Consider the following 16931-nt stretch of genomic DNA (forward strand, 5'->3'; position numbering starts at 1 on the left):
GGGGCTGGTGGGAGTGATACAGTTAAATTGTTCCTAGTTGAGAGCCACTGCTTCAGAGGAAGGAGACCCAGAATCTCATTAGGATAATTACAGAGAAAAAAGGCTCATCCACCAGGCCCTGAAAGGCAAGGGAGGTGGCTAGCAAAGAAGTGACAAGGCCTCCCCTAAGAATATGTCTATTTTTAAGCCTTTGAAACAGGTAAAGAAAGGCGACAGGAGTTTGAAAGGAGGAATGAACACAGACATGATCTGGCCTAACGCTCTCATCTTACAGAAGCAGCAAGTAGGCCTCTGGAGGTGAAATAAGTTGTCCAAGGACACAGAAAGTTAATGGCAGACGCAGACTCAGGTCTGCTCTCAGCCTGGTGCTTTCCCCCGTGCCACCTCACACTGCCCATTTCCTCCATGGTTCCCTCACCACGCCTCCGCATTGTAGGTAAGAGATTTGAGTTGGGTAGAAGGAAAAGGGACAGAAAAAGTACACATAACAAAGTGACGGCTCCAAGAATCATATACTGAAGACTGTGGCAAAGTGACATCAGAGGGGTATGTCCTGGTAGGAAGGGGCCCAGTAGGGATACTGCCAATGAACTTGGCCACTTCTAGGTAAAAACAGAACCCTCCACACCTCAACACTAAGGATGAAGCTTTATAGAGGCCAACACCAAAGGTATATAAAGATAACCTTCCTCCCTCCCCAAACCAGCTTGATTCAAACATCATTCAGTACTAACATTGATCAGGCCTCCCCGTTTGGCCCTCAGACAAGAGCTCAATACAAAGCCACTGAGCTACTAACAGGGCCTGGATGGGAGGTCTGAGACCCATGACAAGGGAAGGGCCTGCTCTGTGCCTGGATCATGCTGCTGTTGCCATTACTGGGACGCCACAAGGCCCAAATTCCACCAGTCCCCTGATGTGTGCCCAAGCACCCCTCAATACCAGTCCATGAAGCTGGGCACCAATGGATATGGATTAGGCGAAATGTCTAAGGGTCCAGAATGAGGACCCAGTGCAATAGCTAAGTATAGCTGGCACAGAAGCACAAGCAGGTACAATGCAAGACTATACATACCCACCAACCCATCAGAATGTGGTTGACTTGTTGATAAAGTGAAGAAACCCCCCCACATAAAAAAAATGCACAAACACCATAATTACTACTACACAAAACCTAAATGTATAATTTTTTAAAAATCCAGAAAAAGATACATTAAGATACTATTGTGTAGTGGCAAAAAGGAAAAATTATGGAGGATCTTATTTTATTTTTTCCAAATTTTCTGTAGTGTGATTATATTACCTTCTAAAAAGAAGAAGAGACACTAGATCTTTCTCTCTCTTCACATGAGCACAGAGGAAAGGCCACGTGAGAAAGCAACTCAAGGAGAGAGGCTTCACCAGAAACCAACACAGTTGGCACCTGGATCTTGGACTTCCAGCCTCCAGAATTGTGAAAAAAAAAGTTCTAGCTGTTTAAGCCATCCAATCTGTGATATTTTGTTATGGCAGCCCAAGTAGACTAATTCAAGAATTATGAGTTAATTTCCCGTTTTTGATTTCCTATTGTACGTGCGGGGAGAGAAGTCAACATTAGGACCTTTCTAAGGCTGCACAGCCTGATTTCAGACCTGAATTCTGTTTCGTAAGTCTGAGTGTCAAACCCAGAGTAAACACATCTCAGACCAGAGGGGGTTTCATATAGATTCTCCCAATGGGTTCAGGATGTTTTATTTTTAGGAAAGCCCCAATAAAAAATGCACTATGTAGAAAACATATTAAGAAGAGTTATGCCATTTAAATGCATGGATGTGCAGGTAGGAAGCCTCTAAGTTTTGGAAAGCAGTAGCAGATGGCAAAGTTGGCAGGGTCTCCAGCCTGCACTCCCAGCTGATAGGGGCTGGGAACCTCCAGTGAAATTACACAGCTCTGCTCACCTCATAAAGCAGATGTCCTACCCACTGCTATCTCAAAAGGAGGTAGACAGGATAGTCCAACTTCTGAGTAACTCAACTTTGAAAAATAAAAAATAAAAATAGAAATGAAGACTTACATTTGTTCAGTTTTCTTGGGCAGCATGTTGTCATCACCTGTGAAAGAGGATCTAATAAGAATGTGATAAGATCACAGGAGATGCAAACACTTTACAAGGAAGCTAGAATTTCTTAATTTAATTCAAAGGAGATGTCAAGAACTACTTTTCCCCCCTTTAAGTTAAATATTGTACGAGCACAAACGATGACGAAACCTGGCTTCTCTCAGTATCCTCCTGTGCTTCACCCCTGACAATGACTTTGACAACCCAATCAGTATCACTACTAAATCCCAAAGACGACATAGAATCTTAGGCTCAGGAAATGTTTTTGCTTTCATTTTAATTTTTTAAAACTAGGAGGTATAAGTAAGCAGGTTCAGTTCTGCCTATTAATTTCCTTAATTATCGGACCTAATTCATGCTTCTTTCAGAGTTTTCTGGCTCATGTAACAACATCCAGGAGAAAACTCGGTTTCTGATGTACAGTGGAGCAGTGCTGAGATCCTCATTCATTCTAGAGCAGTGGTTCCCAACCTTTTTTTGGCCATGCCGCACCTAAGCATGTCTAAAATCCTGATGCCCCCCATGACATATAATTCTTATTATTCAAAAAGTGAACTCCTATTCTCGTGGATGAAGCCTAAAAGGCGATTAACTTGGTCTAAACAAGCTTCCAAAGAAAATGGCATCCATGAAAGAGAAAAATAAAAGAATGAAAGGACAGTTGAAGTACTAAGGAAGAAATCATTAAGGAATTGTTTAAAAAATAATCCTATCTAATAAAAGAGCGATATGCAAACTGACCATCACTCCAAGATACAAGATGGCCACCCCCATGTGGTCAAAGATGGCTGCCCCCATGTGGACACAAGATGGCCGCCACAAGATGGCCTGCAGGTGAGGGCAGTTATGGGCAGTTAGGGGTGACCAGGGAAGCAGAGGAGGGCAGTTGGGGGAGACCAGGCAAGCAAAGGAGGGAAGTTGGGGGGGACCCAGGCCTGCAGGGGAGGGCAGTTGGGGGGGACCAGGCCTGCAGGGGAGTGCAGTTGTGGGCAATCAGGCAAGCAGGGAGGGCATTTAGGGGCGACTGGGCCAGCAAAAGAGGGCAGTTGGGGGAGACCAGGTCAGCAAGGGAGGGCAGTTGTGGGGGAACAGGACTGCAGGGGAGGGCAATTGGGGGGGGGGGGCAGGCCTGCAGGGGAGGGCAGTTGGGGGCAACCAGGACTGTAGGGGAGGGCAGTTGGGGGGACCAGGCCTGCAGGGGAGGGCAGTAGGGGGCGATCAGGCTGGCAGGGGAGGGCAGTTAGGGGTAACAAGGCTGGCAAGGGAGGGCAGTTAGGGGTGACCAGGCCAGCAGGGGAGGGTAGTTAGGGGTGACCAGGCCAGCAGGGGAGGGCAGTTGGGGACGACCAAGCCTGCAGGGGAGGACAGTTAGGGGTGATCAGACTGGCAGGGGAGGGCAGTTAGGGGTGACCAGGACGGCAAAGGAGGGCAGTTAGGGGCAATTGGCCCGGCCAGGGAGCAGTTAGGCATCGATCAGGCTGGCAGGGGAGTGGTTAGGGGGTGATTAGGCTGGCAGGCAGAAGCGGTTAGGGGCAATCAGGCAGAGGCAGGCGAGCGGTTGGGAGCCAGCAGTCCTAGATTGTGAGAGGGATGTCCGACCGCCCATTTAGGCCCAATCAAGGGGTCCCAGTTTGGAAAGGGTGCAGACTGGGCTGAGGGACCCCCCCTCCCGTGCACAAATTTCATGCACCAGGTCTCCAGTAATAATATAAAATGATATGAAAAAACAGCAAATAAAGTTCCAAACATATAATAGAGAACTGAAATTCCACAATATATGTCACAATATATATTTATATACTGTATATGAGCCCCTAGAACCATAAGAAATGCAAAAAATTCACTGTTAATAACTCATCCTTGAATTGCCCCCCTTAAAAATCAAATTGCCCCCCTGTGGGGCATGTGCCCCACGTTGGGAACCACTGTTCTAGAGGTTCTTCTCATTGTCTCTTTGGATGTCTACAGCTTCTGGTTACCCCAGCAAGATGAGCAGCCCTAATCAGCTTTCTGGATGGACCCACAACATGGAGCCCTTGCTCCTGTCAATGTTCTTAGTTCCTGGGTATCTTTCCTCCATGGCCTTTTTGCACTTTCCTCATAAAAAGTGCTGGGCGGGCACCTGGCTGAGTCATCCAAACTCCCAATGCAGCCCACACCTCCAACTAGGACTTACTCATCTTTGCCTTCCCTCTGACACTAAGCACCTGGTCTTACACCTGGTTAGACCTAATATATGTTGAGCCAATCGTTTTTTCTCCTGAAATACATACTGCGAGAAATGTGGTAAGCACATCAACCCTCCAATTGCAATCAGAGAGGGAGTTTGGAGGGCTACAAATTGGGCATCATGAGCTTATAAGCAAAGCAGTAAATCATGAGTCCACTTCTGGTTCATGGGAGGAACTATTCATTAAGTTGATGAGAAGACTTATAGGGACTTACCCAAGTAAGGAACATGAGTAGCTCCAAAAAAGTATGTCCTTGAACAAGCAAGGGGTCCCTTTGGTGAGACGCACTGTACCACCTGGATGTCAGAAAAAAGTAAAAGTAAAAAAGGAGTAGGGATTTAGGTATGTATGACTAGAGAAACAAAAAGTGTATTAGTCAATGGAAATCATTTTTATTTGATCAACTGCTGATTTATTATTTTTTTAAAGGCATAGGGTAAAAGATCACCTTTAAAAGTTGTTTTTCCAAAGGTACCTTGTGTGTGTGGTTTTTTTTTTAACCTTAGCTATATTGTGAGGTGGCTATTGGGTACTCAGTCAGCCCGCAATGCTAATGAATTCACAACTTAAAAAAAAAAAAGAAGAAAAAATGGCCAGACTATCAGGTAGCAGGAACTGAGGTAAATAGGCTTTAATGTAAGGATTCATGTTGATCTGACAGGGAGTTGGGTTGTTGTGTTTAATGTTTTCTGTAGCTGCAGTTGCCAGGGGCTTTAAATTCCTCTAGTGTCATTGTATTTTTCTTCCCTGTTGTCTTTGGGTTTCCATAAGAACTCCTCCTTAGACAGTGCGCACCCACCCTTTACAAAGCAGCAAGATCCTGAGAGCATGCCCATTCATGTAGCCTTATATCCCCTACTGGCTTGGAGACATATCTGGAGTCTCAGTCCAGAGGTAATTGGGTCTCATGTTCTCCAAACTCCAATTTAAAAATAATAGTGCCTACTTCCCAGCTTTCTTGATTGTCAAAAACATTCTAAAAATACTTAAAATTCCATTACAATAGCACAGATTTATAATCATTAGAGTCTCACATTTCAGTCTACTTCCCTTAAAAGAATGTAGCTGACAATAACCATCAAAGGCAAAAATCTGCTCCCTGACACCCTCAATAAAAGGGCTGTGATCCTCAAGGGTTATGCCCTGAAATGTAACAGTTAAGACATAAACTTGGGCTTGGAATGACTGGGTATTTTCAAGGAAATTAAAAATTTTTATTCTATATTTTAAAATATATTTTATTGATTTTTTTACAGAGAGGAAGGGAGAGGGACAGAGAGTTAGAAAAATCAATGAGAGAGAAACATCGATCAGCTGCCTCTTGCACACCGCCTACTGGGGATGTGCCCGCAACCAGGGTACACACCCTTGACCAGAATCGAACCTGGGACCCTTGAGTCCACAGGCCAACGCTCTATCCACTGAGCCAAACCGGTTAGGGCAATTTTTATTCTATTGATGATACTATTCTTACAATTTAAAGAGTTGGGTTTGTGAAAGTATTTTTTAACCTTTTTGCTTCAAATATTTAACAATTAAATATGATGCTTTCAAATAATAATTAGTACTTATATAAAAACTAGAGGCCTAGTACACAAATTCGTGCATGGGTGGGGTCTGTCCAACCCGGCCCCAATTGGAGCGGATCGGGGCCGGGCCTGTTGGGAGGAGGAGACAGTGGGAGGTTGGCCGGCTAGCCCACTCCATTGGGGCTGATCAGGGCCAGGCTGGCTGGGGGGAGGAGCCATGGGCAATTGGCCAGTGGGCCCTGCCCCCGATTGGGGTGTGTGGGGGGCGGATCACAGGTCAATAGTCTGGGGAGCAGCAGTGGGAGGTTGGCCTGCCAGCCCCACCCCCGATTGGTGTGTGTGTGGGCAACTGGGGGCGGAGCTGGCTAGGGGGAGGGCTGTGGGTCGATAGGGGTGGTGGGGCCCATTGGAGGTGGAGCTTGCTGGGAGGAGAGGCCACAGGCAGTTGGCCGGCTGGCCCTGCTCATGAAAGGGGTGGGGGGCCAATTTGGGGTAGGGCCAATTGAGGGGAGGGGTTGCAGGAGGTTGGCTGGCTGGCCCCACCCCCTATTATAGGGGTAGGGGGGCAATCAGGGGTGGGGCCGGCTGGGGGGCGGGGCTGCGGGCCAATCAGTGTGGGAGAGGCCAATCAGGGGTGGGGCGGCTGAGGGGAGGGGCCGAGGGAGTTGGCTGGCTGGCCCCACCCCCAGATCGGGCCTGTTCACTGGCCACAGTGGCATCATAGTGACCAGTCATTCTGGTTGTTACAGCATCTGGTGGCTGGCTTTTTATATATATATATAGATAGCTTCAAATCACTTCTTTTCACTCCAACTTCACATTCAAGGTTAAATCAACCCACTCACATAAAATGTTCCTTTTATCCAATTAAGCACCAGGCAGTCAAGCCACTCACCATGTGTTTGGCAAAGCTCCCACTGGGACCAGTGTTGCGTACCAGGTGCCCTTCAGAAGGGAAGTTAAAGCTGCCAGCATTCAGGTTTTCTCGTGTGGAGTGATTACCAAAGAGAACAAATGGTTGTCTATTAGGGCTAGAGTGGCAAATTAAAAACATGTGATTAGAAAAGAGACTCCTGGCTTGGGCACGTTCCCAGTGAGTAAATTCTCGGGCTTTTCTAAGTGGCATCATGCAGTCCCAGCAAAGTGGTCAGTTATCATCCACCTAATGCTCCTTGCTGGCTGGGAAGGGATGCCAGATGTCACAGACTCCTCCTACTGACACATTCGAATTAGTCATTGAGGGACATAACTAAACCCAAGCCAGGTTTTTATTTTCTGCTTGTTCTACTTTCCCTTTAAAAAATATTTTTACTGATTTCAGAGAGGAAAGAAGAGTGAGAAAGAGATAGAAACATCAATAATGAGAGAGAATCATTGATCGGCTGCCTCCTGTCTGCTCCCTACTGGGGATCGAGCCCACAACCTGGGCATATACCCTTGACCGGAATCAAACCCAGGACTCTTCAGTCCGCAGGCCGCTGCTCTATCCACTGAGTCAAACCAGCCAGGGCTGTAATTATATATTTCTTTGTGAGGTTGCTTGTTTAATGTCTTCTTTCTCTACCACACGATACATTCTATGAGGGCAGAGACCAGTCTGTTTTATTTTTTAACCATGTATCTCTTACTTATTATTCATATGTTCTCAATAAACATTCAATGACTAAAGGATATTTTTTAAACATAGCTCTGCTATGGGCCAAATGTTTGTGTTCCCATAAATTCATATGTTAAAATTCTCACCCGAAAAGTGATGGTACTAGGAGGTAGGACCTAGGGGAGGTAATTAGCTCCTAAGAATGGATCCCTCATTAAAGGGATTATAGAAGAGGCTCTTATAAAAGAGGTTCCAGAGAGATCCCTAGCCTTTTCTACCATGTGAGGTTACAGATAAACAATAGCCATCTATGAGAAAGTGGGCCCTCACCAGACACTGAATCTGCCAGCACCATGATCAAAGACGTCCCAGCCTTTGACTGTGAGAAATACATGTGTTTTTGTTTGTGTATAAGCCACCCAGTTTATGGTATTTTTGTCATAACAACTAAAACAGATTGAAAGTTTCCTCTATCCTCTAAGCTTTCCTTAAATTGCTCTTAGTATATAGCATGTGGAAAATTCTTTGCATTTCTTTTCATTACTCTTAAAAATACTTCCTTAAGCTTCAGGCAAACAGGGGCTCTTAAAAGTAAACATAACTGATTTTTCTTCTGAAGCTTAATTCAAGCTAAGTGACACATTGGGCAGAAAAAGATGACTGAATCCCAGCCAGGGTAATTTGTCTCACTATCAGACTGGATTGGAATTGGAGAAGAAAAGAGAGGAAAGATCAATTCTCCTTTATCCATCCGAGGAACTACCCACTCCTGATTATCGTGACAAGAGTGGTGCTGAAGGAAACACATCAAAGAAAACAAATGCATATGTATCCTTACAGCTCCCATGTTTTCCCGGAGCAGGACCTTTATGACTGGATGATCCCTCTTATTCCCCATAAGCCAATGCCCAGCCCTTGCACATTCTGCTTCCTCTAGCTTTCCTGGGCTGGGATGGAATAAAAAATTCCTTTCTTTAGGTTTCAGCAAGCTACAATGTTCTAAAAGCTAGTTCACAATACAACTATATTTTAAAAAATACTGCCAGGCTGGTGTGGCTCAGTGGTTGAGTGTTGACCCAAGAACCAAGAGGTCAAGGTTCAATTCCCAGTCAGGGCAAATGCCCGGGTTACAGGCTCGATCCCCAGTAGAGGGCAGGCAGGAAGCAGCCAATTGATGTTATTGATATTTCTATCTCTCTCTCCATCTCTCCCTTCTTCTCTGAAATCATTTTAAAAAATGCAAAAGCAGTGAAACAATTTTACAGAGCATGGATTTCTTACCCTGTGATGACTAAAGTCAACCCATATTTTCATAATTCTAGCTTCTAGACTCAGATGCTCCTCCACCTCCACCCTCCTTTGTCAACCCCATTTTTTCTATTACCATTCACCTCTCTTCCCCAAGAACCTTACCTGTTTTCAGTTATATGGCTAGAGATCATTCCATGACTGAAATAACTTCTGAATGGCTAAAAAAGAAGCCAACATTGTACATATTAAGATCATAATCTTATAAAACAATCACAAAACCTCTCATGTATACTTGTATGTACTAGTATGTATAAATATATATACACATAGTTTGTGTGTGGGGGTGTGTGGAGAGAGATGTATGTTTTCAGATTATCATAAAAACATGGAAGGACATATGTGGTGGATAGTAAAATGAATTTTGGGGACAGGTAGCAAAAAAAAAAGCAAAGGAAAAATGATAAGAGGCTGCAAAAGAAAAGGAAAGAAAAAGAAAGGTAAAGAAAATAAATTCTTGTCAAATTTTATAGTTTTTAAACAACTAAAAGGAAATTGGAACAACCACCATCTATGGTCTAAGTTACTAATCACATGAAAATCGTTTTTTTAATTTAAAAAATTTCCCTATATTGTCAATAAAAGAATATATGTTAATTCTAATGAACTGAAAATCAGCAATGAGGAAGAATCCAAGGAACTTAAGAAGTACACCGACAGATGCTGTGCATAGTGCTAGGTTTAACACTAATCAAAAATTGATATGTGGGCTCAAAAATTTAATCTCCTTGAGAGAAACCAAGATGGCGGCATAGGTAAGCACCTAAACTGCTGCCTCGCACAACAATTTCAAAACTACAACTAAAAGACAGAACGGACATCATCCAGAACCACCAGAAGGCTGGCTGAGTGGAAAGTCTACAACTAGAAGAAAAGAGAAAAGCTCACGGAGAATCAGAGGAGCAGCAAAGGGCTGAAGTACGGAGACACGTGCGCAGAGAGGAAGGGTGGCTGAGTGCCTGGCTGACTTTCTCTGGTGGGAGGGGGAAGGAAGCCCCCGACTGCACTAACACCAGTTCCGACTGCACTGAACCCCAGTTCCGGGCGAAACCCCGTGGGCCCAGGCTCATACAGGGGGAGTCTGGACTGTCAGGTAGAGAGAAAGGCACAGGGAGACTCGGAGACCCCGGGGAGCCACGGCAGGCACGGGTCTGGAGGCGCGCACGAGTGCTCGCAGAGAAGACTGAATGCGGAGGTTGCTGCAGGCATTCCCTAGCGGAAGGGAGTCGGAAGCTCCTGACTGCACTGAACCCCAGTTCCAACTGCACTGAACCCCAGTTCCAGGCGAGCCCCTGGGGACCCATGCTCTTACGGGGGGAATCTAGACTGTCAAGCGGAAACTCAGGGGAGCCACGGAAAGCAGAGGTCTGGAGGCGCGCACGCAAGGGCAGGGCTGACAGGAAGCCAAGACTGTTTGCTCCGCCCTGAGACTCCACCCCATCCAAGATGAGCACAGAGGCTTTTGCAATTTGGCAAGTCTAATCCTATAAGGCTGTCTCCAGCACCAAACTTCTCCCAGCGTAGACACAGCTGATCCTCACAGCTAACTGGCCTGGAGGTCAATTCCTCCCAGTGATAGCAACAACAATTAAGACTTAACTACAACAAGGCTGTACACACAGTCCACAAAGGGGTGCACCAAGAGTATCCACCTCAGGTTAACTGGGGAGGCCGACCCACTGGGCCATATAGGAAACCTAGCACACAAAACTACTCTACCAACTCAGGGAAGCAATTAAAATGCAGAGACAAAGAAACAGATCACAAACGAAAGAAATGTAGGAAAACAAACGACTGGATATAGAATTCAAAACCACAGTTATAAGGCTTTTCAAGAATATCCTAGAAAAGGCTGATAAATTTAGTGAGACCCTCGAAGATATGAAAAAGGACCAACTAGAAATTAAACATACACTGACTGAAATAAAAAATATTAATCAGAGACCCAACAGCAGACTAGAGGAACACAAGAATCAAGTCAAAGATTTGAAATACAAAGAAGCAAAAAACACTCAACTGGAAAAGCAAAAAGAAAAAAGAATCCAAAAAATTCAAGACAGTGTAAGAAGCCTCTGGGACAACTTCAAGCGTACCAACATCAGAATTATGGGGGTGCCAGAAGAAGAGAGAGAGCAAGATACTGAAAACCTATTTGAAGAAATAATTACTGAAAACTTCCCCCACCTGGTGAAAGAAACAGACTTACAAGTCCAGGAAGTGGACAGAACCCCAAACAAAAGGAATCCAAAGAGGACCACACCAAGACACATCATAATTAAAATGCCAAGAGCAAAAGACAAAGAGAGAATATTAAAAGAAGCAAGAGAAAAACAGTTAGTTACCTACAAGGGAGCACCCGTACGATTGTCAGCTGATTTCTCAACAGAAACTATGCAGGCCAGACGGGAGTGGCAAGAAATATTTAAAGTGATGAATAGCAAGACCCTACAACCAAGATTACTCTATCCAGCAAAGTTATCATTCAGAATGGAAGGTCAGATAAAGAGCTTCACAGATAAGAAAAATCTAAAGGAGTTCATCACCACCAAACCAGTATTTATGAAACTAGTGGCCCGGTGCACAAAATTTGTGCACATTAAAAGGGGATTAAGTAGAGGAAATAATTTAATATTGCTATTTGCCCTTTCTCTATAATTGAAGTGTCAGAGATTAAAGAAAATTAGTAAAATGTATATGAAAACCTTCCTCCTGTCAGAGTCTGGGGCACATCACGGGACCCAGAGTCAAGTCCCTGCCCACCCACATGCGCCTCAAAATCGCATGAGACCCAGACCCGGCCGGCCCCCCACCCCTCATTGGGATAGATCCAGACCTGGCTAGTCCCACCCTTGTCAAGCCCCGCCGGGCAGGGAACATAGCCTCAGGTACCCTGGCCTGGCACCAGGACAGGAGGCGTGGCCTGAGGTCCCCCAGCCCAGACCGGGGGGAGAGGGGGCGCTTGCCTTGAGTTCCCCCGTCAAGCCCTGCCAGGTATGAGACATGGCCTGAGATCCCCTGTCAAGCCCCGCTGGGTGGGGGGTGGCATGGCCTGAGGTCCCCCGCCAAGCGGGGGGCGGGTTGCAACCTCAGGTCCCCCGGCCCGGCACTGGGAGGGGGGAACAGCCTCAGGTCCCCTGTCAAGCCCCATCGGCAGGGGGGCGCAGCCTCAGGTCCCCTGGCTCGGTGCTGGGGTGCGGGGTTGCGGCCTGAGGTCCCCTGTCAAGCCCCACCTGGTGGGGGGCGAGTCCTGAGGTCCCCTGGCCTGGTGCTGGGGCCAGGGGAGCATCCTGAGGTCCCCTAGCCCAGCACCAGGATGGGAAGCACACCTTGAGGTCCCCTGGCCTGGTGCTGGGGCAGGGGGAGCAGCCTGAGGTCCCCTAGCCCAGCACCAGGACGGGAAGTGCACTTTGAGGTCCCCTGTCAAGCCCTGCTGGGTGGGGGATGTGGCCTGAAGTCCCCTGTCAAGCCCCACCTGGTGGGGGGCATGGCCTGAAGTCCCCTGGCCTGGCACTGGGGCGGGGGGGAGCAGCCTGAGGTCCCCTAGCCCAGCACCAGGATGGGAAGCGCACCTTGAGGTCCCCTGTCAAGCCCTGTCGGGAGGGGGACACAGTCTGAGGTCCCCTGTCAAGCCCTGCCAGGTGGGGGATGTGGCCTGAGGTCCCCTGTCAAGCCCCACGGGGTTGGGGGAGGGCGTAGCTTCAGGTCCCTGCTGATTGCTTGTTAAGGCTCCTTATGGGAACTTGGCCTCAGCTGTGGGTGCAGCCATCTTTGTGATGGAGTGATGGTTAATTAGCATATTCCCTCTTTATTAGATAGGATGCTGAAAGGTATTCTTTAAGAAGAGGAAGAAGAAAAAAGTAAAGATCAAAATTATGAACAACAAATACATATCTATCAACAAGTGAACCTAAAAATCAAGTGAATTAAAAATCTGAGGAACAGAATAAACTGGTGAATATAATAGAAGCAGGGGCATAGAAAGGGAGTGGACTGATAATTCTCAGGGGGAAACGGGTATGGGGGGTGCAGGAAGAGACTGGACAAAAATCGTACACCTATGGATGAGGACAGTGCGGGGGAGGTAAGGGCAGAGGGTGGGGTGGGAACCGGGTGGAGGGGAGCTATGGGGGGAAAAAGGAGAAACAATTGTAATAATCTGAACAATAAAGATTTACTAAATTAAAAAAAAAATTAATCTCCTTAACTAAGATCTATTGCCCTACCTCCTCCCCGAATATATATGTTTATTTTAGAATACAATAAAAACCACGTAAATCTCTAAGAACTGTTAACATTCTGGTACATTTTCTTCAAATCTTTTTTTCTATGGTACGTCCATATAATATATGACTGTACCAAAGTTTATTAAATAGTCTTTTATTCTTGGAAATTTACATTGCTACTAACTCATCTATACTAATAAAAGGGTAATATGCTAATTAGACCAGGTCAACTGGACATCTTCCAGACGTCCGACTTCCTTCTGGACAAAGCCATGGTGGTGGGGGCCAAGGCAGAGGCGGTTAGGGGTGATCAGGCCAGCAGGGGAGCAAGCAGTTAGGGGCAATCGGGCCGGCAGGGGAGCAAGCAGTTAGGGGTGAGATCAGGCTGGTGCGGGGGAGCAAGCAGTTAGGGGTGAGATCAGGCCGACACGGGGAAGCAAGCAGTTAGGGGGTGATTAGGCCAGCAGGGGAGGGCAGTTGGGGGCAATCAGGCCAGCAGGGGAGGGCAGTTGGGGGCAATCAGGCCAGCAGGGGAGGGCAGTTGGGGGTGATCAGGCCAGCAGGGGAGGGCAGTTGGGGTTGATCAGGCAGGTAGGCAGAGGCTGTTAGGGGCGATCAGGCAGGCAGGCAGGCGAGTGGTTAGGAGCCAGTGGTCCCAGATTATGAGAGGGATGTCCAACTGCTGGTTTAGGCCCTGTGGGATCAGGCCTAAACCGGCAGTTGGACATCCCCCGAGGGGGTCTCAGATTGGAGAGGGTGCAGGCCGGGCTGAGGAACTCTCCCTCCCCTGTGAATGAATTTCATGCACCGGGCCTCTAGTATAATAAATAATACTGTGAGAACTTTGCAGAAATTTTATCTGCATTTCTGATTATTTCCTTAATGCAGATCAGGAAATTCAGTTATAGGGTAAAATGCCAGAACTATATTGCCAAATTGTTTTTCAAAAAAGTTTTATCAACGTACAGCTCCACTTACAATATATGACTATGCCTATTTCAGGGTATCACCATAAGCACTGTCCATTAAATGTCCACTTAAAAATATATTTGTCAAGTTGATAAATGAAAAATGGTACCTCACTGTTGTTTTATTTTACATTTCTTTGATTTTTAATAAAGTACGATATTTCAGATATGTTCAATGGACATTTGGATTTCCCTTTGGTAATTTATTGTTATTTACATTCTGTATATTTTTATCAATTGGAGTTTTGGTATTTGTCTTACTTATTTGTAAAGCCTATTTATATATTAAAATAATAATAGCTTAAAATGTACTGAGGGTTTAGTATCTGGACTGTGATAGGCATTTAAATGTATTATCTCAAATAATTCTCATAACAACCTATGTGGTTCATTCTATCATTATCCCCTCTCTAGAGATGAGTTGGCTAAGACACAGAATTAAGTTGTCCCAGGTTACAGAGTTAGTGTGAACTGAATAACTGAGATTCTAAGTAAGTAGGCACTTGGGAAAAAAAGGTAAAATTAGATTCACACACATACAAAAATCCCAAATTAATTATGGATCTAAAGTTTAAAAATTAAACCATACAATTCCCAAAAAGGTGAATTCCTATTTAAACTTAGATGAAAGCCTTTACTTATACAATGATTCAAAGTCCAGAGGGAATACAAGAAAATATTAATAAATTTACATAAACATAAAAGTGTGCATGACCAAAAAAAAAAAAAAAAAGAAAGAAAAAAAAGAACTGATGGACACTGAGGAAATATCTGAAATATATGCCACAGACAAAAAGTTAATAACCTAAACATATAAAGGACTCTTTAAAAGTAAGGGTCAAAAGACCTAAAATCTATGCTCTACATTTCAGTTAATATTGTAAAATGTTAAAATGGGAAAAAGACATGAAAATAAAATATAAAATGGCCTTCAAACAAAATGCAAATTAAAATAATACCAAGATGCCCTGGTGGCTCAGTTGGTTAGAGCATCATCCCAATAAGCCAAGGTTGAGGGTTCGAACCCCAGTTGGGGAACATAAAAGAAACAACCAGCCTTGCTGGTTTGGCTCAGTGGATAGAGCGTCGGCATGTGGAATGAAGAGCCCCAGGTTCGATTCCAGTCAGGGGCACATGCCCAGGTTGCGGGCTCAGTCCCTAGTGGGGGGTGTGTGGGAGGCAGCCAGTCAATAATTCTCTCTTATCATTGATATTTCTATTTCTCTCTCCCTCTCCCTTCCTCTCTAAAATCAATAAAAAAAAGAAACAACCAATGAATGCATAAATAAATGGAACAACAAATTGATTTCTCTCTCTCTCTCTCTCCCCTTCTTTCTCTCTCTAAAATTAACAAAATAATACCAAGATACCATTTCTTATCTATGAGACTGTCAAAAATTAAAAAGTATAACAACACATTCTATTGGTGAGACTGTGGTGGAACAGGCACTTGCGTGTATTGCTGGTGGGCATGCAAATTGGTACAATCCTTCTGAAGGGAAATTTGGCAATATCTAACACAACTACATATGCACTTACCTTTTGACCTAGCAATCCCATTACTAGGTATACAAATCTCCAACAACATTAAAATACATAAGCACAGTTATTTACTATGCTACTATTTACAAGAACAAAATATCGAAAACAAACTAAATGTCCATATATGAGACTGGTTGAATAAATTAAGATAAATCCACACAGTGGATTACTACAAGTTATAACAAAGAATGAGGAAAATCTCAGTGAACTGACCTGGAGAGAGTTCCAGGATATATTAAGTGAAAAAAGCAAAGTGGATATTGACTACATATACTAGGTGTACCGGTTAATAATGGCAGATTTTGTAATCAAAGAAAACACTATAATTTCAAGAGAAAAATCAAAAGTGCTTTATTCAAAGTAATGTCCATCACTAGCTACACATTTCCCCCATCTTTCAGGTAATTTGTGGATACTGTCCCAATAGAACTTTTCTTGTTTTGAGGCAAACCATTCAGAGACCCAATTTTCCACTTACTGGTATGTTTTGAAGTACTGCTCAGAAAGTGCGTGTGCCATTGATCGGAACAAGTGGTAATCTGAAGGAGCAAGGTCTGGTGAATACAGCGGGTGTGTTAATACTTCCAAGGAAAGATCTTTTAACGTGTCTTTAACTGGTTTTGAAGTGTGTGATGGTGCGTCGTCATGAAGCAAAATTACTTTGCCGTGTCTTTTGGCACATTCTGGTTGTTTCACAATCAAAGCGTGGTTCATATTGATTATTTGTTGTTGGTAACGGTTTCACCTGTTTTAGAAGCTCGTAATACACCACCCCTTCCCGATCCCACCAAACGCAGAGCATTGTCTTCTTTCCGAAGTGATTTGGCCTTGCAGTTGATGTTGATGGTTGACCTGGATCAACCCATGATTTTGTGCATTTGGGATTCTCAAAATAAATCCACTTTTCATCAACAGTCTTAATTTGATGCAAAAAAGACTTTCTTTCATGCCGTTGAAGCAACATTTTACTGATGACTTCAGTTTTCCATTTGTCTTTCATATAGTTAATGTGGCACCCACTTTCCTTCCTTTAAAATCTTTCCCATTTTTAAAAAATATATATTTTATTGATTTTTTTACAGAGAGGAAAGGAGAGGGACAGAGAGTTAGAAACATCGATGAGAGAGAAACATCGATCAGCCGCCTCCGGCACACCTCTTTCCCATTCCTTGTAAACGATCTGAAATTGATTGCTGAGCAACGTTTAATATTTCTGCAAGTTGTTTTTGAGTTTTACACACATCTTCATCCAATAATGCTTGTAATTGTTGGTCTTCAAACTTTTTCCGTTGACCTGGACGTTCTTTGTCTTTCACATCAAAATCATCACTTTTAAAGCATTTAAACCAGCGTTCACAAGTATCTTGAGATGGAGCATGTTCATCATAAGCTTCCCGAAGTATATAATAACTTTTTCTTCAAAATAAAGTAATGA

General features: G+C 44.6%; 1 protein-coding gene across 3 annotated transcripts in view; it reads right to left on the reverse strand.

Annotated features, from left to right (window-relative positions):
• Window positions 1–16931, reverse strand: part of DNAAF9 (dynein axonemal assembly factor 9) — a 136609-nt gene that overhangs the window by 67293 nt on the left and 52385 nt on the right. For all 3 annotated transcript variants that reach the window (XM_080685377.1, XM_080685376.1, XM_080685378.1), the window contains exons 9-12: window positions 8869–8924; window positions 6754–6889; window positions 4544–4625; window positions 2054–2090 (exon numbers count right to left, since the gene is read on the reverse strand). In XM_080685377.1, coding sequence (XP_080541503.1) covers window positions 2054–2090; window positions 4544–4625; window positions 6754–6889; window positions 8869–8924 — 311 coding nt within the window. The remainder of the gene's footprint in view (window positions 1–2053; window positions 2091–4543; window positions 4626–6753; window positions 6890–8868; window positions 8925–16931) is intronic.

This window comes from Plecotus auritus (genome assembly GCF_963455305.1).
Source record: "Plecotus auritus genome assembly, chromosome: 8".
NCBI classification, from domain to species: domain Eukaryota; kingdom Metazoa; phylum Chordata; class Mammalia; order Chiroptera; family Vespertilionidae; genus Plecotus; species Plecotus auritus.